The sequence below is a fragment of the Elephantulus edwardii genome, unplaced genomic scaffold, assembly GCF_000299155.1.
Source record: "Elephantulus edwardii isolate Elephantulus edwardi_28Jun2011 unplaced genomic scaffold, EleEdw1.0 scaffold00024, whole genome shotgun sequence".
Classification (NCBI taxonomy): Eukaryota; Metazoa; Chordata; class Mammalia; order Macroscelidea; family Macroscelididae; genus Elephantulus; species Elephantulus edwardii.
This window is the reverse complement of record NW_006399774.1, coordinates 10,652,741-10,678,052: the sequence shown is the minus strand read 5'-3', so window position 1 is coordinate 10,678,052 and position 25,312 is coordinate 10,652,741. Positions and strand designations below refer to the sequence as shown.

At 47.6% G+C, this 25,312-nt stretch overlaps 1 protein-coding gene across 1 annotated transcript in view; it reads right to left on the bottom strand.

Moving 5' to 3' along the window:
- Window positions 1–3,322: 3,322 nt before the first annotated feature.
- The window catches only part of ARID1B (AT rich interactive domain 1B (SWI1-like)), a 528,266-nt gene continuing 506,276 nt past the window's right edge, over window positions 3,323–25,312 (bottom strand). The window contains exons 15-19 of the mRNA XM_006882755.1: window positions 20,485–20,635; window positions 15,514–15,610; window positions 12,426–13,200; window positions 9,302–9,432; window positions 3,323–5,053 (exon numbers count right to left, since the gene is read on the bottom strand). Coding sequence (XP_006882817.1) covers window positions 3,323–5,053; window positions 9,302–9,432; window positions 12,426–13,200; window positions 15,514–15,610; window positions 20,485–20,635 — 2,885 coding nt within the window. The remainder of the gene's footprint in view (window positions 5,054–9,301; window positions 9,433–12,425; window positions 13,201–15,513; window positions 15,611–20,484; window positions 20,636–25,312) is intronic.

The following is a 25,312-nucleotide window of genomic DNA, read 5'->3' as shown; positions in this document are numbered from 1 at the left end:
GTGGGTGGGGCTGACAGTGATTTGAAAATGACAGCTTTCCAACTGTTTTAAAATGAATGGCTTTCGGAGTGTTGTTGTTCTTTTCATAAGACAGGCAGTAGGACAGTTGACACGGTTTCATAAGATGGCCCGTACCCCCCTTTAAAAATCAACCTTTATTACCACACCTGAAAACAACAAGAAGCAACAACTCATCTTTGGACAGACCACATTCGTTAGTGAAATGTGGATTTGCTAGCATTTTCCACCTCAATCAAAACACTTTTAATAGCTATTTCTGGGTAGACATTACCCAATATTATCTTTCTAAGACATTCAACAAACGTACTCAAGTATCAACAGATTCAATTGCATAGCACCATTCCAAAATACTAAACTTTCTTTGCACCTTTGTTTTTAACTTCTTTGTATACATTTAGAGTATGGGCATCCTGCAAAATTCTGAAAAGCCTCATTGGAAAAACAAACGAAACCAACTAGTTTTTATGACACAGCAGTAACCTGGTTTGTCAACATGTTGATCTCAAGCCGGCTAAAATGTTGGGCTGGCTGGGCTCCTGAAAGTCTTGATCCTGGGTGGGGGGCTGAAAGGGTGCCAAGGTCTTCCTGAATACTAGGGTCACGATGACGACGGCCTTGGTAACAACTTCACATTTTTGCTTAAAAAAAAGTGAAAATGGGGGATTCGAGCCTTTTGGTCTGTACATACCTTTTATTTACTCTCTGTAAGCAAGATTAGAGTCCTAGTGAATTTAACACTTCTCTATACTTTAAGTTCAGTGAGCCGGAGTCTGTCCCTTGCAAGTAGATGTATTTAAAGTCAAATTTTAAACAGGTTTCTAATTCGGTATGTATTTGGCTGCCTGTTACATAAGGCGCCTATCTGCGTTAAGTAATGTGGAGCAGAGGATGAGGCTGCCTGCAGAAAAATACTTACCCTTTTATGACACGAGTCACAGCTCAGGGTCTGATTAGAAATCAGAATTGTGTGTTCCTAACTCTGCCGTGTATAACATTAGCCAGGAGGACAGGTGTTCAGATAGGACTGGCTGTTTCTGGGGTATCCTGTGATTGGGGTGTGTGGTGAGGAAGAGCCCAACAAGGGTGTCCACGATCAGAATTATATAGCAGTTTCACAGAAAAATGATTGTTCCACGGTTAACAGTCTGACCCAGGAAGAAAAAAAAGTTTAAAATCGAGGTGAATGGCAGGGACTGTGCCCCAACTGGGAAGGGCTCTGAGAATATGAATATGCCCTCAGAGAGAATGACCTTGAACTCTGTACATCACATACAGTAAAACACAGCATTCTGTTGTTCTTGAACATTGCACAATAAATACCATACAAGGGGGAGGAAACAAACAAAGAGCAAAATAACTTGCAAAGAAATAACTTGGTACAAAAAAGGGGCATGGTCTAAGTGCAGCTTTGATTCAGTAGCGATGGGGTGAAGGAGAAGCAGGACCAAACAGCCTAACGCTGTGTGGAGACAGGTGGTCAAAGGCCCCCCTCCAGGAGAGTCTGAAATAATTGCCTCTCAATGTCGCTGGAGTTCATTGCTTCAAAGGAAGACTCATTAGCTAAATAATTTGGAAAACAAAACCCAACAACAACAACAAAAAAACAACCCAAAACCAAAAACCAAACTTTTGCTCCATGTACGAAAGTAGGTAACCTGTACGGGTGGGTCCCTTCAATTTTGGGGTCTCATGATGAGCGATTACTGGCCTGCCTCCCCTCGTCCTCGTCAAGAACTCCGATCCTGTGGAACCACCTCCAGGAATCTACAACAGTACTCAAGAACACCCATCACAGTGCTTAACAAGATTTAATGTACATTTATTCTTAACATGTGGAACATATAAAGATTTTATACTGAATAAATGATATTCATTAAGCCAGAGGAAAAGGAGGAATTTACATCAAGTTTTTTGTCTTTTTTTTGTTTTTGTCTTTTTTTTAAACTACATTATCTTGAAATACAAACGTGGATTTTCATCACTGAAAAATCTCTGAAGCTGTGTTTCTTCCTTTTAGTTGTTCTGTCTCTCTCTCTTTTTTTTGTCTGTATTGATAACCATTTCCTAAATCAATCCATGGCAACAATGTGCACACCTTCATGAAGTGATGATGGGCTGCTGTCTGCAGGCAGCACGGAGCATGGAGCATGACTTTATACATACGGAAACTTGTACATTACCCTCCCTCTCTCTCTTTTTTTTTTGTCTGTTTTCAGGTTTGTTTATTTTTTTTAGTTTTCTTTTCTTTCTTTTTAAATTTTTTTCTTTCTCTCTCTCTCTCTTTTTTTTTTGAGATATGGCCTTAATGAAAAAATATATAAAATAAAAATAAAAAATTATTTAAATCTACCATCACTTTGGAGTAACCACATCATGAAAAAGAAACTAAAAACTCTGTACTAAAAAAAAAAAAGAAAAGAAAAAAAATGAGGGTATGTTTAATGTACAACTTCTATATACATCACAGCCCACAGGCAGTAAAAATTTAAAAAAAAAAAATAAAAACAATGAAAGGAATCGTGAAGAACTGTCGTGTGAAGGAAGGCCAGCAGCGGACAGGCGCAGACACGACTGCGGGGGTGAGGAAGAAGTTTGTGTTGATCGCTGTTAAGTGGGTGTTTGCAATTCTAACCTAGGAAACACCATGTTTGCTCCTAGCCCTACTGTCACCATATTCCTGGAGAAACCAGCATCATTTCATTCCTAGGCTGACACACCTCTTGGAGCCTCAGTCTCTCTCTAGAGGTTTCTATTGCACTGAACTTTGGGTGATGGGATACAGGTGGTTGTTTATTATTTTTGTTTTTCCTGATCTGAAAAATAAAGCACATAGGAAATCAATCATCTTCCACCCTTTTTAAACTCTTTGTGGCAACATGTTTCCATCTTTGCACGTGTTGTTATTTTTTTTCCCCCTCTAGAGTCAATTTGCTTCCCCAAAAAATAAGCAACATGACATGGAAAAAGGCTTTCGGGGGGGGAAAAAAAAATCAAACCAACCCCAAAACAACAAACAAAAACATCTATGAAAAACAAAAATGACCTTTGAATGCACTAGACGGCAACTTTGGTAAAAAAAAAAAAAAAAATTAATAGGATGTACTTATACACACAGACAGCAAATATGAATTTTTGTAACTGTTCAAATGAATTCTTTCTTTAATTCCCAATTGGTAAATAGTGAATGGGGCAGAGGAGCAAAGGTTTCCTTCTTCCTACGCTGGATAGACAAGAACAGAAAACAGCCAGGCCTACGTGTCCCCCTAGTCTTCACACACACATGCTTGCCTCCCCACTGGTGTCATAACTGCCCGATCTGAAACAGTACATCACAGACGACCGACGCCACCAGAGAGTTCAGGACCGTGGAGATGGAGATGTCCAGCAGCCGGCCCTCGTGCAAGAGGAACTCGGAGCGGTTCTCGTCCACGCGGGCCATGGCCAGCAAGGCCTTGGCTGCCCTGCACATCATGTCCACGCTGGGTGGCTCCAGCGGGGGTGTCTGCATGTGCATCAAGCTGTGCTGGCTCTGCTGGTACTGGGCCATCGTGACCCCGTCCTCCAGAAAGCTTATCAAGTTTCCGATGCTGCCCTTCTGCACAGCAATGGCCCTTGCGGCCAGTGCATCCCCTTGGGCGAGGTTCGATAAGAGCGCCATGGACATTTCTCGACAGACCGGGTTCTTGCGGTCCCCAACGTACCTAACTAACGTAGCATAGAATTTCTCCTGGCGACTGAAGGGCGGCGTGGCCAGGATGAGGTCCACGTTGTTGTCCTGGATGCTGAGCTTACAGAGGGTCTCCAGCACAAGTCTCTGAGGCGACAGGACCGAGTTGGGCCCCACGGTGGGGAAGGGGTCTTGGGCCTCCGCCGACGGGCACACCATCCAGTGCAGCAAGCCATCCAGGATGGGCAGGCAGATGCTTTCCGTGTACGCCGACAAGTCTAGCTGCCCGGAGATGTTGGCCAGCGTGACCAGCGTGTTGTCCCTCAGCACCTCGAGGCAGTCCCACCACCACTCGTCCTTGCTGCAGGCCACTCCCCCCTTGTCCTCGTCCTCCTCCTTCTCGTAGGTCTGCGGGGCCCGCTTCCGCTCGGGGTGCTCGTGGTGGAGCAGAATCAGCTTGCCCAGGATCAGCACCAAGCCCGGATGCTTGGACATCTCGGCGTCGTTGCCAGGCACGAAGGACAAGCTCCGGACGATGTTGGACACGCAGATGCAGCGCTTGGCCAGCGAGTCCTGCCAGTGCGCGATGGTGCACAGTGGCGTCTCGTCACGGCTCCGCGGCTCGTCTTCCAGGAGCCGGATGTGCCGGTGGCTCTTGGCCTGATGGATGCCGAAGGGGAACTTGCCACTGTCCGCCGGGGCGCCCGGGTGTGCGTCGTCGGGCAGCGCGCCCGGCCGCGCCGACAGCACGTCGTCGATGGTGGCGATGATGCCCTTGTCCTGCGGCTCCTCGTCGGCCCGGCCGTTGGGCTCCCGCTTCCTCCCGGCCGGGCCGGGCGGTGGTGGCCGGCGGCGGGGCGGGATCTCCATCTTGCTCTCGAAGTGCGTCTGGATGTGCTCGGTGGTGTCGCCGCCGCCCAGCTGCCAGTGCAGGAGGCCGCTGGTGAACTCCTGCACGCGGCCGAGCCGGGCCGAGCGGTCCACCACGAACAGGTTGTTCTTCTTGACGATCTTTATGGGCAGCTTGTCAAACTTGCTGGCCTGCTTGGGCTTCTCCTTGGGGACGGCGGGGGCGTCCGGAGGGGTGGAAGGTGTGCTGCTCTCGGCCTCCGTCTTCTCCCCGTCCTCCTCCTCGTCCTCCTCTTCCTCTTCATCCTCCTCGTCCTCGCAGTCTGCATCCTCCTCCTCCTCCTCTTCCTCCTCTCTGCCGGACTCGTCCGAGCCGGACTCGTCCTCTCTCCTCGCTGCCCTCTGATTGAGTGCCTTCTGGCTGGGGTCTCCCACTTCGTACTCCATGAGGATCCCAAAGATGTCGATGAGGCATTTTCTAAAATATTCTACCAAGAGCTCGAGAAATCCAGACAACTGAAGGGGAGAACAAGAGGAGAGAGGTGTCACCCGAGGGGATCACGGAGGGAGTCCCGACGGCCAGCCCAACACTTACCTTCACCTGTGCTCCAGTCCTGCAGGGCGCGGCCACACAAGCTAAGGGACATGTTATTAGAAGGGACTCACTGTGTGTCACATTCCTGCCTAGACCAGCACTCACCACTTTCTCCCTGTTGGCTGGATGGCACGGTGGGTTAAGGATTAGGCTGCCATCTAATCAGGGGTGTGAGCCCACCAGTCATCCCATGGCAGGAAGCCATGGTACTGTGCTGGCATAAACGTGACCGCCATGCCTGATGGGGCACTTCTACAGTGTCCTATGGGGTCATGAAGAGTCACAACTGACTCGGTGGCAGGGAGCAGGGTTGCCAACACAAAGGTAGGCGGTTCATATTCACTAGCTGCTGAAAGAGAGCAAAAATGGGCATTTTCTGCTTGTGGACTCGACAGCTTCTGGAAGCCCACTTGAGGCTGAGCTCCAAGTTGGTTCCGACTCGACGGCACCTAACACTACCCTCAGGGAGCTCTGGTGAGCTGCTCATCAGGCACCCAAAGGTGGTGCTTTCTGGTTGTTCAAATCCACCGGCTGCTTCCTGGGAGAAAAAGAGGCAATCTCCTTTGTCTGATTTACAGCCTCAGAAGATCTGCTGGAGGGTAAACTATGAGCTGGTCCCTACCTGATGGCAATGGGAATAAGAATGAATGATGTTACCGACATGCAAACCCGTATTTTCCAGCACAACTTTAAAAAACTGGGACCTGTCAGGGAAAGGGAATGCAAATGTTTTCAATTACAAGGGGAGACAGAAAAGCGTAAGAGTGTGTCCATCAGAGGTGGAAGGCCTGTGCGTCCCAGCCCTCCCAGGCTGCGCTGCGTTTACTTCTGATGTTAGGAATCAGGGCGTGTGGGCTGTCTTGAAGCTGCCTTTTCTGAGTCAGACACAGCAGGCTCCTTAGAAGAGCTGGGGGTGAGGATCTTACAGACTCATCCACTCAAAGTGATTCCTGTCTCTTATTTATCTGGCACTTGGCTGCCAGGATTTTTATGGTTATTATTCTTGGCATTTATTTGACAGTTGTTCTTGTCTCAGGTGCCAGAGGTTAACCTAATTTATGTTCTCTGTATATACTTTAGAGGAGATAATTTTGGCAATGTATTAGCTCATAAACACAGAAAATCTACAAATAAGTCAATTTAGCCCCTAATAAATGAACCTGAATGTCTGACAGGAGGCACTTTTTCACCTCAAGTGCGGCTCCAGTTGAGACACAAAAGTCATGAACAGAGAACCACTGCCTCTGACAATCAGTTTTATTTCGGGAAGGAAAGGTCTGTATCTAGATGAAGATAATCGTCTTCATGATCAGCAACTATCCAGGCCCTTCCCCAAGACAAACGCCCCACGTGGAGGGAGGAGGAAGACCAAGGAATGAAGGGGCTGTTTACTGGAAGGTGCACAGAAATCAGCAAAGCACTTAGAGCCCATTGTCAGTCTTCAAAGCGGGCTGAAATACAGGCATTCTCTGTTTTATTGTGCTTTTACAAACTGAAGGCTCGTGGCAACCTTGCATCAAGCACATTTATCGGGAACCTGTGCTCACTTCGTGTCTGTGTTCCATTCTGGTGAGTAACAGTACAAACTCTTTCAAAATGCTTGTGCAGACGACAGGATAATGTAAACACAACTTTCACAGTCATTGGGAAACCAAAAAAAAATTGCATGATGTGCTTTAGCGTAACTCTCATTTTATTAAGTGGTTGGGAACTGAATCCACAGTATCTCTGAGGTATGCCTATTCTCCTTACGAAGTAGAGGAAACACCTTCAGTAACCTACTCACATCAGCTTGCTTTGACTCATGTTGTTAAGTGCAGTTGAGCCAAGTATAACTCACAGCAACTATATGAACAGATTTGAATTATGCTTTATCTTGTGCCATCCTTATCATCTTCAACACGAGTCCATTGCCAAAGACACTGTATCTCTCTCTCTTCCATCTATCACTTATCTATCTATCTATCTTCCATCATCTATCTATCTAATCATCTGTCTGTCTTCCATCATCTATCTGTCTGTCTGTCTTCCATCATCTATCTATTTATCTATCTAATCATCTGTCTGTCTGTCTTCCATCATCTATCTGTCTTCCATCATCCATCCATCCATCCATCCATCCATCCACCTAATCATGTCTGTCTTCTATCATCTGTCTGTCTTCCATCATCTATCTATCTGTCTGTCTGTCTTCCATCATGTATCTGTCTTCCATCTATCTATCTATCTATCTATCTATCTATCTATCTATCTATCTATCTATCTTTCTATCTTTCTATCTAACTATCTTAGTTGAGGGTCTTCTCCTCCTTCTCTGACCTTTCCAAGGAATATCCTCTCCTAACAACATATCCAAAAAACGTGAGATGAAGCTTTAACATCTTTGCCTCTAAGAAACATTCTAGCTGTACTTTCTCCATGACATATCTGTTTGTTCTTTGTTCTTTTGACTGTCCATGGGATATTTAGCCCTCTTTTCCAACACCACAGCTCAAATGTACCAATTCTTCTCCTATCGTCTTTAGTCACGGTCCAGCTTTCAGATGCATAGCAGGCTGAAGGGAAAGGCTTGAATCAGGCAACCCTTAGCTTTTAAACAATGCCTCATCGAAATATTTTCTCTTTAGGACTTGACAATGGATTTCTGCAAGGCTGTATGCTTCCAATCTCGTCTGCAGGTAGCATGGGTGCTGACTGTGGATTCAATCAAGATGAAACTGCTGACAATTCCAATCTTTTCTCCATCATGTTGTTGCCTATTGGCCCAGAGGTGAGGATTTTTTCCTTTTCTTGATATCCTGATGTTGAGATAATCCGAATCATAGTGACACCAGGTTTCTGAGGTTGTAAATCTTTATAGGGAGGTGATCCCCCATCTTTCTCCCTTTAAGTAGCTAGGGGACTCGAACTGTAGACATTTCAGTTAGCAGCACACCACTTAACACACTATGCCACCAGGGACTACCAAGGATCAACTCTTATAAGAAGTACTTGGACACTGAAGGTGTTATTTCTCAAAAGGGCATTTGATTGTCTTCCCCTCAGCTGTCCCAAAAGTTTACTTTTCCCCAGGAAACGGAGACGCTGGCAACGCAGTTGGGATTATGACAATGTGAACTCTCCTGCTCGAGGAGGAAGTTAATTACTTCAGCGGAGGCAGAATAAATTTATCCAGTCCTTACTTTCCATTAACACAGGCTTCATGCAATGTTTATGACCTTATTAATACACTTCCTAGCAACTGAAAAATTGCCTTTCAGGGCTACGGTGAGGACTTAAATGAGAAAAGAAACAGGAAATAAACGGGAGATTCAGAGCTCATTTCCACAAAAGCAGGGAAATTAGCTTTCCTGCCCCACGCGCCCCAAGGCCAAGAGTTAGTCATAAACAGGGGGGACATGCCCTTTCTCATTCTGTTTTTAAACATCTCCTAGAAGTCTGCAGCCCAGCTGACTGGGGCTTTTCCCCATCTCACTTTCTTTTCTCTAGTGATTATTCCCAAGCTAGGTTAAGCCCAGTTCTGAACAAAGGTGGGTTAAGTGTATTCAAAAGCACTTGGCTTTTCAATCATCTGTAGACAGAGCGGGTCTGGACCCACAGGTGTGACTACCTTAGCTGGCTGGTGACACTGAGGACTATTTTATCCGGATGATAAGTCCAGATGAGGGGGTGCACTGTTCTGCTTTTAAGCATTTTCCATAACATGAAACAGGCTTTCCATATTTTAAGTTTCTTTTTCATTAGAATAAGGATATCTCATGACCCTATAAAGCAGATTAATGTCCCTCTGTAACCTACTTCATTTGAAACACTGCTTATGGCCACAGCTTCGTACCATTCGGATTAATTCTTGCCAGCCTGCCAATCTTCATGACTGAACAAACATCTAATCGTACCACTATCACCACTTGCCATCTGGACATACACCGGGTCACTGTTTTATGAGAAAACAACAGACCAGACATAGAAGCATCTATGTATCTATGCTCAAGACTGAAGTTCATTCCATCTGAGACTAACTTTTCCAGGTATCCGCCGGCTGCTGGTTTACGACGACTATTCAATACAGCGGTGAGGACTGAGGTGGGCACGGGTGCACGTGGCACACACAAGCTTCTTCCCTAATGTCCTTCTTTGGTCCCGACCTGGGTGGAGGAGGGTCCACTCACCTGGGAGAGATTGAAGGTCGCAACAGTGCTGTCATCGTACAGGAGGATGTTAATGGTGTCCAGAGCCCACGTGCTTTCAGCCAAGAGACCTGATTTAAGGGACATCATCACACGCCACGCCTCAGGAGTTACTGGAAACGGCAAACAAAGTGAGGATACGGTTAATACTGACTCGAAGAGTGAAAGACCAGAAAATGACGGAAAGCGCAAAAATCCTGGAGCGCCGAGCTGCGTGAAATACTGATTTTAAGCATGTTCTGTGGCTTCGGTGGGAGCCTTTCAGACTCTTCCATGGTGGCAACAGAAACAGAAGCTGTACCACAAGCTTCAGCGGTCAGAATCTTGACTTACCTGGTTAAACATGAACCCAAAGAGCTGCTCGAATGTCTGTCAAGTCAGAACTGACCCCTATCTGACCCTCCAGCAGGTTTTCAGAAGCAGTAAATCACACAGGAAGAGACTGTTGATCCTCCTCCCGCGGAGCAGCTGGTGGATTCGAACTGCGTGCCTTCAGGTTGGCAGCAACAGCTCCTTACCACTAGGCCACCAGAGCTCCCTGCTAGAAGTAGTTAGACACAGACAGTCCTTTCTCATCTCAGTTTATTTACATTTGGCACCTACTGGAGGTTGAGCTCTTGTTCATAAGGTTATTATGAATCAGACTCGACTCAATGGCACCTAAAAACAACGGAAATTTTTAATAATGGGGTCAAATCAGACAATGGTATCATGTTCGCTGCCTTCTCCACTCAGAAACACCTTGAGGGTTGTCTCGGAGGGCTGGTAAATAAGGAGAACCAAAGCAAAGCTTAACACCCTAAAGGCACGTCCCCACAAGGACTGCTCTAGACTCTCTGAGCGGCTCCCCTCCCTGCGCTTGCCCAGAACATAATGTGGAGGAACGACAGCAACTTGGCAAACCAGGCTTTTCAGGATCTTAGGAAACGGAAGGGCTTTCCCCGGACCGCACAGTCCCAGTTCTGGTGAAAATAAAGTGGGAAATGAGACGTTTTTAAGGTATTCCTAAGACAGAGCTGGGAGGGGAGTCTCATCACCTGAGTGTTTAGCTGCTGGTGGCACCAGAAGGCTGGCAGAAGCCCAGGGAGACATCAGCTGGGCAGAGCAGGGCCTGCCAACCCCAGCCAGCAGAGCCACAGCCAATGGACTTCACACAGGTGGACCAGAGGGCCAGCCCAGAACGGGACATATTTTCCAAATTTTCTAAGAAAGGAATCATTACTTTCATAATACAAAAGTCATCTTCCTTTTCAAAACAAGGAACACACTTTTCTTTGTGTTTATGCTAAGTTATTGTTCTATTGGATACTAAGAAATTAACTTTAAGATAAACAAGCTCACAGATACACTGATAGAGTGGGGTTTAGGGCTGCGGTACAGGGGGCCACTACGAGCTGCAGGCAACTTGACGGCACATAACAACAACATTATATAATAGGGAGAAGTGGTGTATTTTTCTATGACCATGTCTATATTTAGCTATGTGCCAATGCAGACACCTCTCTTTATGTGTCCATGTATGTCTACAGACATCCACATATATGTGCTTGGTGCTGTGGAGTTGACGCCAACTCATAGCAACCCTAAGTCTCATTGTAGGTAGGCGGTTCGAATCCACCAGCTGCTCCTCAGGAGAACGATCGGAAATCTCCTCTCATGCTATTTACTGAAAACCCACTGGACAGTCAGTTCAGGGTAGGCTCTGAATTGATGACACAACAACACAACAGCAACTTTGAGTCTTAATTCTGTCCGAGGACTGGAGCCATCTTTAATTTCCTAAACACTGTCAAGAGATCTTTTATATCTTTAGTTGAACCACTGCAGAGTCCTGAAATCAAATGATTTTAAGGTTTGTTCCAAACATTTCTTCTCATACAACAGAGTCCTATTATTCTTAAAAAAGAGTGCAGTAAAACTGTGTGTACTTCCAAAAGTCTTAGAGGATCCAAAGCCTCAAATGTGCACTCAGAACATCCCACGGAGAATGGAGGCGGGATATTAAAATTCAACTGCAATCCGTCCTTGCACAGGAATCGGGGAGCCAGCTCTGTGCGTGACACCAAACCCCCTGTCACACTCAGTCTCCTGCTTTCTTCTCAGGGAAGCTCAGGGTCTGTATGCTGTCACCAGTCACAGAGCAGCCTGCCCTCAGGTCTTCTTAGTTCTGAGGTTCAATAGCTTTCGATTCAATGTGATGGCAGAAATTAATGGGTTTGGTTAAGGTCACACCTTTAAGCTCAAAACACAACATATTGTAAAAAACAAAACAAAACAAAAACAAAAATCCAAAAACAAACAAAAAACAAAACCCCCCACCCCACCCCACCCCACCCCAGGTGAGGGAAGACTGAGAAAGAGGGGATAGACGATGTATACTGCATTGAAACAGATGAGGGAGAAAACTGTTTAAAAGGGATATGTGATTAGGTATTATTGTCATGACAGGAGTTCAGAACGAAGGCTGCACAGTGGAGTGGACTTACAGTGAGGGATTATATAAAAATAGAAGAATTTGTCTTTTACTTTTCAAAGAGAAGACCAAATTTGGGGGGAGGGGGTGTACAGGGAGAAAAGTGCAACAATGAATGAATGAATGGAAACACTAAGTCTCTGTAAACTTCCATTAAAAAGAATAATTTTTAAAAAAGGAAAAGGGAAAAAAAGCTCACCCCAAATCAAAACCCACTACAACCAAACCCCAGTTTACTCCAACCCCTAGCAACCCTATTGGACAGAGGCTGCAAGGCAGACTCCCATGGAGCCACTGTTGGATTTGAACTGGCATCATTCTGGTCAAGGTCTTAACCACTGTGTCACCAAGACTCCTCAGCAAGCATACAGTCGTTGAGGATTGACTCCTCGGCCCCAGCCTGCAGCTGTGCCCCTCACACCTGTAATAACTGCCGTACAGGAAGGGGCCACCCAAAGCCCAGACCTTTACTTGCACCAGCAGCCGTTTCCAACCACTGTCCCAACTCCAGTCCAGGTCCACCTGGCCGGCGTCTGGGGATGTGGCCTCTGTAACCGTCTCCCCACCACCACTAGACGCCCTGATCTCCCCTCCCCGGGACCCTGCCCGGTGGTGTTGGGGTGCGTCCCTTACCGATGTCCTTTGAGGTAATCTTCCGCCTTTGTTTGAGGATGGGCTGTGAGGCTTCCACGGAGCCCGGCGGGAAGGTGATCTCCCTGCGCACCGGGGGCGGCTGCGGCTGGGGGCCCGCCACCTGCGCCGTGGGCACCGCGGGCATCACCTTCTGCATCTTCATGGAGGGCAGGAAGGGCGACTTGCTGGGTGACATGCGGTTCTCCAGGGAGCGCTGGAAGGACGCGGGGCTGGGCGCCCTGGAGATGTGGTTTGGCAGTGACGGGGGCGTCTGGTAGGAGGGCTGGGGAGGGCGCGTGATGGGCTGCATGGAGGCGGAGGGCGGCATGTAAGGCTGACGTTGGCTGACGTGCGAAGGCCACTGGCTCTCGTGGTTGATCCTCTGCTCGGGCACCAGCATGTCGTCGGCGCGCACGCCGGGGTAGGGCGGCGCCTGCGCGGGGCCGGGGCCCTGGCGGCCCGGGTAGGGGTAAGGCATATCGTTGCGGGCCGCCCACAGGTTCTGCTGCGGGCCCTCACTGGCGGCCGGCAGGGCCCCGGCCAGCATCTGCGGCGGCAGCCCGTGCGGCTGCATCTGCGCGGGGCCCTGCACGCGCTCGCGCGCATACGGGTACGGGTACTGGCCCTGCAGCGGCCGGCGCTCCGGCCCCGAGTACGAGCCGCCGTACTGGTTGTACAGCTCCTGCTGCTGCCCGCCGTACTGCAGGTTGTACACGTCGCCCTCGTGCCGCTTGGCCGGAGGCCCGTACATGCCGTCCATGTGGCGCTTGTAATTCTGCAGGGGACACAGACGGGGGGCACGGTGAGGCGCGGGACACAGGGGCGCCCTGCCTGGCTGCTGCACAGCGGCCTTCCCACGGCACCGCGGCGCCAAGGGCCACTGCCGGAGTGAGGGGACCCGCGTCTGGGCGCCCCAAGGACGTCAGAGGCGGGCTCCACGACACCGCGGCGCCAACGGCAGCTGCCGGGGAGAGGGGACCTGGGCCTGAGCTCCGCAAGGACGTCAGAGGCGGACTCCACGGCACCGTGTCCAAGGGCCCCTGCCGGGGAGAGGGGACCCGAGCCTGGGCGCCCCAAGGACGTCAGAGGCGGACTCCACGGCACCGCGGTGCCAAGGGCAGCTGCTGGGGAGAGGGGACCCGGGCCTGGGCGCCCCAAGGACGTCAGAGGCGGGCGCCAAGGGCCACTGCTGGGGAGAGGGTACCCAGGACTGAGCTCCCCAAGGACGCCAGAAGCAGGTTCCGGTGAACAGACTGCGCCTCCTGCCCCGGGGCCAGGCCCAGGGATGCAGTGTTGGGACAACACTAACCTGGGAACTGGTGGGGTGCTGGGCTGGAGAACTCTGGGGGTGGCATCACTACAAGGATGGGGCTAGCTCTTATACATGAGGTGGGGAATCTGGTGGGTTTCTGGATGAGATAGACAGAGACACTTGGAGAGGACTAGTGTTCCCTGTCGTCCAACATTCTAGGGAATCCCTGACCCCCATTTCTAGCTTGCTCTCTCCCCTAAATACCTGCCACTGGTGGTGGCATTACCCCGACGATGTCCCTGTGGGCACTGGCATGGAACCAGGACTGGGGCTGGGGGACTCCTGACAGGAGGTGGAGGGATCTGCGGTGTTTTCATTACTATCCTGTCACTTTACTGCTTTAAAAAATCACCTGTAATCAATAGTATGTATGTACTCCAGCAAAATGAATAAATGTGTAAAGCTGCTCTGAGGTTAACAAAAACAAACCCATCTGCGACCCCAAAATGTTGTTTAGAAAGAACAGAATCTCGGCAAGCTCTGGTGGCCTAGTGGCAAGAAGCTGTACTGCAATCTCAGAGGTACACGGTTCAAATCCACCAGATGCTCTGCTGGAGAAGGAGGAACAATCTCCTCCTGTATCAGTCAGATCTGATTTGACGGTACACACAAAAAATAATGAAATAAAATTTTAAAAAAAAAAAGAAAGAACAGAATCTTGTGTCTGGAAAGCCACAGGCCTTACTCTCTCATCTGTGGGGGGACAAGAGGCAGGTAGGGGGCTGCTGACTGGCCAGTGAGGTCTGCCTGGGGACCAGCATGCACTTGGCCTGGTCAATAAAAAACAAACCAAACAAACAACAAAACAACCCAACACAAAAACCTCAAATCAAAACAAAACAAAACAACCAACAAGACCAAGCAAAACCTCAAGCCATTTGCCAGAGTCAGTCTGACCCCAGAGACCCGGTGTGTGTCAGAGTTGAACTGGGCTCTGCAGTGTTTCCAAGATATATCAAAAGTCCATCTTTTGAATGCAAATCCAACTTTTCTGTAAACTTTCAGTAAACTCACAATAAAAAAAAAGAATAAGTCAAAGTAAACTAGTATAGAATTAAAAGTTTACATTAAAAAAAAAAAAAAAGAGTAAGTTGATCTTGCTTCTGAAGTGTCTCCTGGTGGGCTAGAACCTTTTGGTGAGTGGCCAGACACGTCACCATTGGTGACACTTAGGGTCAAAATATACTGTGGTTAATATTGTACTTTAAAAAAAAAAACTCATTTTATTATTTTTTTGTGTGTGCACCGTCAAATCATATCTGACAGGTAAAGGAAGAGATCATCCCTCCTTCTCCAGCAGAGCATCTGGTGGCTTCAAACTACGTGCCTCTGGGACTGCAGTGCAGCTTCTTGCCACTAGGCCACCAGAGCTCCCTTAATATTGTATTTTTAATATTCCCATTAACTTAAGCTATTAGTATAGAACGTTTTTAGTGGTTTTGTCTGTGTGTGATCCTCAATACACACCGATACAAAAGACCACAGTCAAGTGGATTTAGCCCGCTCACTCATTCTCGAGAGGAAGGACTGAGTAGGCCGCTGGTAGGGTGTTTGTTATACTGGTTTGTAGATAGATAGCACATCTCAAGGGCAATTTTTAATGTGCCGACTAGGAAGGATATCTTAGGAATATATTCTAGCACTGAAAACAGATCCCACATGCCCCATGCTTTCCCTCCACTTCCACCAAACCTCCAGAAGTGACATGAGTTTGGATTTTTCCCTCCCGGAGGAAAGTGGCCCATCACGAGTCCCCCCACCCGGATGCCCACTCACCGGTTGCTGGGGATACAGTCCAGGCTGGTGGCCTCCATATGGAAGCTGTCCTGAGGGTGGGCCTTGGCCTGGGTACTGCTGTCCGTACGGCTCATGCCTAGAACGGGGCATTCAGCAAACACTTCAGTGGCCAGGTGCTTCAGGCCGGTGGACAAACACGCTGCCCATTTCTGGGCCCCCCAAACCCCACAATTCTGGCCTTCCGCCCTCCCACACACGCTTTCTGACCGGGGCTCCGAGCACCAGCACTTTACCCAGAGCAGGGCCGATGGGAACACCCATCCGTGGGCACGCCGCCAGGCCCTGGGCTGCTGGTTAATGGGAGTCGGAGGAATACCGGTTGAGCAGGCAGGTGACCTGCTAACACTCGTCAGATCCTCTGCCTGGGAGGCCCCAGCCCAGCCAGGCCCCAGAATTCGTGCTAGGAAGCATTCTCCAACCTTCTGTGACCACACACAGCCGCATCAAAACCCAGGTGTAATCCTACTGCCACGGAGCTGATTCACACGACCGTACATGGGAAGAAATGTCCCACAGAGTTCCCAAGGGGGTCAGAACATTTTGTGAAATCAATCGTCATAACTTTCTTCTACATTGTCTTGGTAGATTTGAACTTCCAACCTTTCAATTAGTAGTCAAGTGTGTAACAGTGTGTGCCACCAGAGAGTAACGCTATAATCCTTACAGAAGTAGACGGCTTTATCTTTTTTCCCCTCAGTGTGGCTGGTGGGTTTGAACCACCAACAATTTGGTTAGATGCTGAATCTATTTCTCTCTGGGTGACAAAAGCTCCTTAAACATGGACATACAGTTATGGAAAGGGTTCCTACTCCTCAAATCCTCATTATGAACATGCAGCGTTAGATTTTAAAAGCTGTCTTTGCAAATATTGAGGCTCAATATCAAGAAGACAAAGATTCTCACCAAAGGGGCAACTGGCACCATAAGGATGGATGGTGAAGAGATTTGAGATTGTACACAGCTTTAGTTTGCTTGGATCCATAGTCAACACTCTTGGCACCAGCAGCCAGGAAATTAAAAGACATGTTGCGATGGGAAAGTCTGCTGTTAGGGACCTCCCTAAAGTACTGAAGAGCAATGGTGTCACTCTGGAGACTAAGGTGCACCTGATACAGGCCATGGTTTTTGCAGTCACTTGTTATGCATCAGAGAGCTGGACAATGACATGGGAGGATAGAAGGAGAATTGATGTCTTTGAGCTGTGGTGTTGGAGAAGAGTATTGAATACCATGGACTGCTAAGAAAACGAACAGGTTTAGGCTGGAGAGGGTTAAACCAGGTTGCTCCTTGGAGGCAAAGATTCTGAAGCTTCGTCTGACATACTTTGGAAATGTTGTAAGGAGGAACCAGTCCTTGGAGAGGGAAGTCATGCTTGGGAGGTTGGAGGGACAGTGCAGGAGGGGAAGACACTCTATGAGGTGGAATGATTCAATGACTGGGGTAATGCGGGTAGGTGTGTCAGAAGCAGTGAGATTGGCACAGGACAGAGCAGAGTTTAGGGCTATTGTACACAAGGTCGCTGTGAGTTACAGGTGACTCAACGGCACATAACAACAACAACAACAACAACAACAATCTTTGAAAAGAAAACAAACTGAATAAGCTAGCTGTGGGATAGACAGAAGTCCTCAGTATTGCAAAATCCTTAAAGGCCACAAAATATGTCCCATTAAGTCTTCAAACATGAGCCAATGACACCACCATCAACCGCCATGTACCACTGAATCGGATGTAAATGGCACAGGAGGAGATTGCCCCTTCTTCTCCAGTGGAGCATCTGGTGGATTCGAACCAGGTGCCTTCGGGATTGCAGTGCAGCTTCTTGCCACTAGGCCACAAGCGCTCCCCTGACACTTTTACTTTTTTAACTGCTACTTCATTGAGAAATTACAAATACCACTAAAAGGAACAAGTTTAGAACGATCACAGGTGTGTAACTGAAAAAATAAGTTATTTTAGAATTTGGACTGGCTATATTTTTAGCTAATCAAGGACCAAGGAGGAAAAAAGTGAGTTTTTAAGAGCATACAAACAGCAGCGGTAAAGGTTCTGCTGACGACCCTGATATCTAGGAAAGGTGTTTAGACTTAACAGGTGAGGAATACAATTAACATGAACCAAAGTTAGCTAATAGCAGGAAATACCCTCTCAAAAAAAGAAAACTTAATGAAGCAAACCCCTCTTTATCATGTGGCAGTGAGAAATGACTTTTTAACCTAGGTCACATCAAGTTTGAGGAAGCAGGTCAGAGGAAACAGAACAGTGTTTTTGGCTGGGTTCTTTTCAGAATGCATATCCCAGTACCATTCTGCTATTCTCCTAGCTGAAAATAATCAAACCAAGTAACAGTTTTTACTGGATATGCTCAAATAAAACCAAATATAAGAGAAAGATTTCTGTATGCAGAGCAGATTATCCGAGAGGCTGGGCTCTATGAGGAGAAGCGTGGCATTAGGATTGGTGGACGATCTATCAACAATCTGCGTTATGCAGATGACACAACCCTGCTTGCTGAAGCTGAGGGAGGACCTCATGCTCTTACTGCAGAGGGTCAAGGACTGCAGCCTTCAATATGGACTGAGGCTCAATGTCCAGAAGACAAAGATTCTCATCACTGGACCAATCAGTAGCATCAGGATGGATGGTGAAGAGATTGAGATTGTTCACAGCTTCAGTTTGCTCGGCTCCACGGTCAACAATCTTGGCACCAGTAGCCAGGAAATCAAAAAACATATTGCGATGGGAAAGTCTGCTGTTAAGGACCTCTCCAAAGTGCTGAAGAGCAATGGTGTCTCTCTGGAGACTAAGGTGCGCCTGATACAGGCCAGGGTTTTTGCAATCACTTGTTATGCATCAGAGAGTTGGACAATGACTAGGAAGGATAGAAGGAGAATTGACGCCTTTGAGCTGTGGTGCTGGAGAAGAGTATTGAATGTACCATGGACTGCCAAGAAAACAAATAGATTCATCCTAGAGAGGGTTAAACCAGGCTGCTCCTTGGAGGCAAGGATTCTGGGGCTTCGCCTGAAATACTTTGGACATGTTGTAAGGAGAGACAGGTCTTTGGAGAGGGATTTCATGCTGGGTAGAGTGGAGGGACAGCGCAGGAGGGGAAGACCCTCTATGAGGTGGATTGATTCAGTGACTGGGGTAATCGGGATGGGTGTGTCAGAGGCAATGAGATTGGCACAGGATAGAGCAGGGTTTAGGGTTGTTGTACATAGGGTCGCTATGAGTTGCAAACGACTCGACGGCACATAACAACAACAACAACAACAACAACAACAACAACAACATCATAAGAGAAAGAAATAAAGAAAGAGAAATCTAAGTGCTTTAAAGACTGAACAGCGGCTAACCAGTTAAACTTGGACAAATATTCATGGCGTTGGCTAGGGTGAGAAAGAAAAAGAATGAAGTCTTAAATCACATTAAATGACTGCTGCTGAATCAATTCCACAGGAGCCTGTGTACACACAGGAGTGTGTATATGTATGTATGTGTATACGTGTGTGTGTGTGTGTGTGTGTGTGTGCGTGAACAGAACTGTGTGGGTCTTTTTTCCAAAGGCCTCGCCAGTGGACTTAAACCACCTACAGCTGAGCCTCCAGCGAGTTTTCAGAGGCAATAAATAGGAGGAGAGGAAACTGCCCATCTTTCTCCCATGGAGCTGCTAGTGGGTTAGAACTGTGTGCCACTGGGATCACAGTGCAGCTTCTTCCCACTAGGCCACCAGAGCTCCCTTTAGTTAGTCACCCACTAACCTTACTTTAACAGTTTGCACCACTTCCCAGGGACCTCGGTCACTATCCAAACCTGGCTCACTGGTGTCGAGCTGGTGCCACTTTTTGGTGACCTAGCACTGGGTTTCCAAGGCTGTAATCTTTGCAGGAGGAGACTGCTTATCTTTGTTTCAAGGAGCATCTGGTAGAGTCGAACTAATGGAGCATAAAGGTCCGCAGTCCAATACCTTACACACTAAGTCACTGGGGCGCCAAGCCATTATTAGAAGGTATCATCACTTGACTATGTGATGCATGGCTATGTATTCACACGTACGAGGCTCACAGATAATGCTAGAAAGACGCTTCATTGAGAAAACTGCCTGCAAACGTGTTTCTCTTTGTGTTCACCCTGGAATCCTGCCCTAGTAAACCCTTCCTGTGGACCTAGTGGGGCCTTCTGAGAAGGCAGCCAGAAGTGATACCAGTCTCTTGCACATAGAGTGTGGCATGTCTCCGTTTTTGCTTTCTCCTTTGAAAGCCATGAATAACACATTAAAGGCTCCTCCCAGATCTCAGCATTTCATTCCTGCCTGCTCGGGCACCACACTGCTGGGCCTGGGAAGGGTTTCTTCCCACTGTGAGCTGCAGCCTTTCTCTCCACTGTTCTCCTGCTAATCTTTCAGTAAGAAAACCCCAAACCCAACCCAACCCAGGCAGGTAATGACCATCATGACCTTAGGGTGGAGAGGGAGGGATTTTGTAGGAATCAGCAGAGTCAGGGGCTCAGGTGAGGGGCTTCTCACTGGAACACCTACCCCTGGACCCGGCCAGGTGACCCCAGTGGGTGAGGACAGATGTCAGATGGAGATCTGTCATCCACACTCCACTCACACAGGTCAGCCTCACCCAGCTGCTGTCCCATTACTGATCAAACTTTTGCTTTGGGATCTCTGGTGGCCTAGTGGTAAGGAGTTGTGCTGCCACCCCAAAGGCATGCAGTTCAAATCCACCAGGTGCTCTGTGGCAGAAGGGTGGGCAATCTCCTCCTGTGCGATTTTATGCATCTGAAAACCTCCTGGAGGGTTAGTTATGGGTTGGTTCTCACTCTATGGTATACAACAACTACTAGTACTTGCTTGTCAAAGGGAAAGATTATCTATCACCTGAGGCTCCACGGCCCTGGGGTTCCAGCATCACTGAACAGTCTCCACCCGACCCCACTCACCTCCGGTCATAGCTGGCAGCATAGGGGAACTGCTGCCGCTGGCCCATGCCCAGGTTGGACACGGCCCCCGAAGGGCTCTGGTTGTACATGTCCTGCACGCTGCTGTTGGGCATCTGTCCTTGCGTCATGAAAGGCTCACTGCTCCCAGGCACTGTGAGATTTTAAAGAAAAGAGCACAAAATCAAGCCTTTTCAGAAGTCATAGGATGCTGTGATCCATTCTAGACAACTGTTTTTAAATTAACTCAGACTCCGAATCTGGCACAAAGGATGCTCATGAGAACTGCCCAAGGACCCAGTGTCCCCTCCTGAGAGACATGGGGCCTGGGACAAGCTCTTTTCTCCTGAGTGTGGGCAGAACCCGCGGCATGATGGGAGAGCACTCCCATTCTATGTCACACGATGTGGCAAGAGGGACTTTGCAGTTATAATTACGTTTATTCATCAGTTCACTCTGAGTTAATCAAAAGGCAGATCCCCTGGGTGGACCCGATATAAAATGTTGTTGCTGTTGTTTAATGCCGTCGAGTCGTAGATGACTCATAGCGACCCTATGAATGAACAGCCTGAGCACTGTTCGTACATAGAGTTTCCAGAGGCAAGCCATTTCAGAAGTGGATGCCGCTCCTCCTTCCAGCCTATATAAAATAAGCACAAAAACCTGGAAGGTTAGAGACAGGAAGTCAAGGACATTCTCTCCTGTTTCTGCCAGACAGGAGGGACTCAGAGCTGAACAAGCCCCAGATTTTCCTGGCAACAAGCAAAGGGGAAGCTCAGTCGTAAAGCTGTAAGGAATGGAATCTTGCCAACGATCCAGATGAGACTGGAAGAGAACCCAGAGCCCAGTGATACACCCTGTGCCAGCCCTGCCAGGCCACGAAGGGGATACCTCGGCCCTGACCCACAGAAACATGAGAATGGACTCCTGTTTTTCATTTCAAAGTTCGAGGTAATTCGTTGTTTTGTCCCATCAAAGCCTCACACTGACCCAGATTCACTACTTACTTGGATAAACTACATAACGTCCGAGTTTAACTCCTGGCGGCGGCAGAAGTCATGTCGTAAGGAGTAAACAGAGCACCACATGGAGAGCCCCTTCCTCCCCTCATCAGAAGGAGTGGCCAGTTCAGCACACCACCCAACCTTTGCCTGGCCTCCCTTCACTCCAAAACCAGAGCAGAGAAAACGATGCGGGATTAGGAGCAGCTCAGCTCCGGCAGTGTCCGGAGGGCGCCGCGCTATGACCCCAAAAGGCAGCGTGTCTCCTGGGCAGGCGGTTCAAATCCACCAGCAGCTCTCTGAGGGGGAAAGGTGGGCAATCTCCTCCCATGCGATTCACAGCCTGGGGCTTTTCTGACAAAGGCAAGAATTGCTCAAGATGGGCGGAGCCACACCATCAGATATGCAAATCTCTGTCAGTTCGGAGCTGGGTCAAGCAAGCCCTGGTAAGTGACACAGTCTGATAGAAATTCTAATTGCTCTTCAGTCCTGCTGTCCCTTGACTCTGTGAGGCTCACTACTATCTGAGTAGCTCAAAAGTTCTCCATGCGGATAGAATGTGCTGGATGGACGACATGTTCTAACAACAAAGTCATACACACAAAAGGGGTTTTCCTTTCCAGTATCACATATTTAACCTCTTCAGTCTGCCATCAACCCAAGACAGAACTGTTCTTGATGCTAATTTCTACTTGACAGAGATGAAAAGAGATGGAAATAAAACTTCCCAAACCCCACCACTCTTGAGTCAGCACCATAAACCTTTACTGGAGGTGGGTTCAGACGCTGACCTTCTGGTTAGCAAGTCAACCTGGAATGCATGACTCCACCAGCGCTCTTGATGGAAATTAAGTGGCACAATGAAAGTTAAACAGGCTAATTCCCCAACACACACAGAGTTCTTACAAAACCAGTCGGAAAAAGAAAGTCAGGTTATAAAATGGACAAGCAAATGAACAGGCATTCACAAAAGTGGCCAATCAACTTAAGGAAAAAAAAATGGGTGACTTTACTAATAATGCCAGAAACCCAGGCTGAGGTAATTACAAAGCTTTTCCTCCTAATCTGATTGGCAAATATCAGAAGGACTTATGACCATTCTTTGTAAGGAGGTCAGGCCACTTCTCAGGATATTAAATAGGTACAACCTGTAGCAATATGGATGATGTCTTACGAACTTCAGTAACCCCCAAAGATGAACGTCTGTCTTGTGGTCAAACCCCTCACTCAATGGCTCTGGACTTGACTAAGGGAACTACCTTTTATTAAAAAAAATTAGTTACTGTTGAAAACTTACAGTGACTCAATACTTTTGTCCTTGTACAATTGAGTAAAACTGAATGCATTCTTTAAATTGTGCAACCACTCACACCCCCTTCCCCCCCCTTATTAACTTAAACTCACTGCTTCCTGCATCCTCCCCCCCCCACCCCCTTTCTAGTTAACCTCTGAGTTGACGCTTCCAATTTTATTCCAAGTAGATAGTTCTTTAAAAGAAGTGCCTCGGTGCTCAAGGCAGATGTTGTCTGCTAAGTGAGCTACTGTTTGGTTTAAAGACAACTTTGGGGACAATTCTGCCATAAGGTTTAAATATCATCTCAGGGCAATAAGTCTGGGGTCATTCAGACTTAAAGGTTCTGGATATCATGAGAACTTGAAATGTGGTTCTGTATATCCCTCCTCTGATCAGGACTCTTCTATAAAACCTTTGATCAAAGTCTGCAGGGATGGTAGCCAGGTACCATGGGGTTTGCTCTGGCCACTGATTTCATGGGACTCATTCTGGGCAGGGAACCCTCCCATGCGATTTAAGGCCTCTAAAAACTTAAGGGAGAGTCAGTTATCAGTCAGATCTGACTTGAGGGCAGTGAGTAAGAGCTTTGGGAAGCTTGGTTAAGAATTTGCAGCTTTTGGATTCCTGAGCTCACAAGCTCACTGCATGTCCTGCAGGATTCCTGAACAACTCTGGAAATATATGTGTATATTTTGTTATTGTAGTTGCTGTGTGCCTTTGAGTTTTCAGAGGCAGTAAATTGCATGGACAGAGAGTGTTCATCCTTCTTCCATGGTGGATGTGAACCGCATGGCGCTCCCCCCCCCACATATATGTATATGTATATATGCCATTGTGTTGCCTGTGACTCATAGCGACCCCATATACAATAGCTCTAAACCCTGCTCTATCCTGAGCCAATCTTATTGTCTCTGACACACCTAACCCCATTACCCTAGTAAATGAATAAATCAATCTCATCGAGGGTCTTTCTCTCTCTCTCTCTATATATATATATACACACACACACACACACACAAATCTTGTGTTTGTACAAACATCTCCTTGATGAAATATTATAAATCCAATTTATAAATTAACTAGTATATTCCTAATACTGAAATTTTTTAGATTATTAATTTTTCCCCCTTGGTCCATTATATTGGAGGAAAGCCAGGTTTGGCCTAGGTTTCTCTCTATTCAGACACTATAAAGACTAAAGTTCTTAAAAAACCTAAATACAGAGGAGTCGTTGTTACTTCATGGATCCCAGAGTACGTCCTTTTGAGACAAGCTAGATGCCGAACCCGTGTGGCTGCCTGTGATTGGTAGGAACGTATCACCACCTCCCTGCATTTCAGATAGACAAGGACAGGTGCTACCTGAGAAACTCGGGGGTTTTATCTTTGCTCTTTCAAATTATTTTTCAAGTTTCTTTAACATTCCTACTCAGACTAAATGCTGACCCTCTGGCGGGTTTTTGCAGATTGTAGATAGCTCGGGAGGGGGGGTGGCGGCGGCACTCCTTTCCCCTCACAGTAGATAGAGCATTTGAATCTCCAGAGGTCCCACCTGTGGTGCTACTGCTTACGCTCTGCACGACCAGAGAGTACCTCCCCACAATCTGAACCTTGTCCTGTCCTTCTCCATCAGCCTAGTTTCTGCCACGCTCCACCCTGTGGGCACAGTCACTGTGCCAAGCCACCTTGTTGAGGGTCTGCCTTTTCCTTCTCTGATCCTACCCTGCCCAGCATGATGGCTTCTTCTAAGGGCTGGTCCCTCCTGACAACGTGGCCAGAGTATAAGAGATGAAATGTCACCACCTTTTGACTCTGAGGAGCATCCTGGTTGCACTCCTTCAAGGCAGATCTCTTTGTTCTTTGCAGTCCAGGGTATATTCAACAGTTTTCACTAACCCCACAATTTTTTTTTTTTTTAATTTTGTGTGCGTGTACCGTCAAATCAGATCTGACTGGTACAGGAGGATATTGCGCCTCCTTCTCCGGCAGAGCGTCTGGTGGATTCGAACCGTGTTCCTCTGGGATTGCAGTGCAGCTTCTTGCCACTAGGCCACCAGAGCTCCCCTTAACCCCACAATTTAAAGGCACCAATTCTTCTTCGATCTTACTCATGGTTTGAAATTCAGATGCATAGGAAGCAACTGAAAAATACTGTAGCTTGGCTCAGGAGCATTTTATTTATTTTTTTTTTCTCTTCTTCTCCCTGCTTCTTTTGAAACAGTCCCTCGGTAAGGACTATCCACTTAGCTTTGTATCCAAAGATGAAATTTGTAGGTGAAAGGAGTTAGGAGTTAGCCTTCGTTACAGACTGGTTCATTTCAGGGTCGAAAATATGGAACGCTTCACGAATTTGCGTGTCATCCTTGCGCAGGGGCCATGCTAATCTTCTCTGTATCGTTCCAATTTTAGTATATGTGCTGCCGAAGCGAGCACTCAGGAGCATTTTAGTCTTTATATTGATAACGATGCTCTTTAGCATTTTGGAGAAGTCCTTAACACCAGCTTTTCCCAACGGAACATGTCTTTTGATTTCCTGA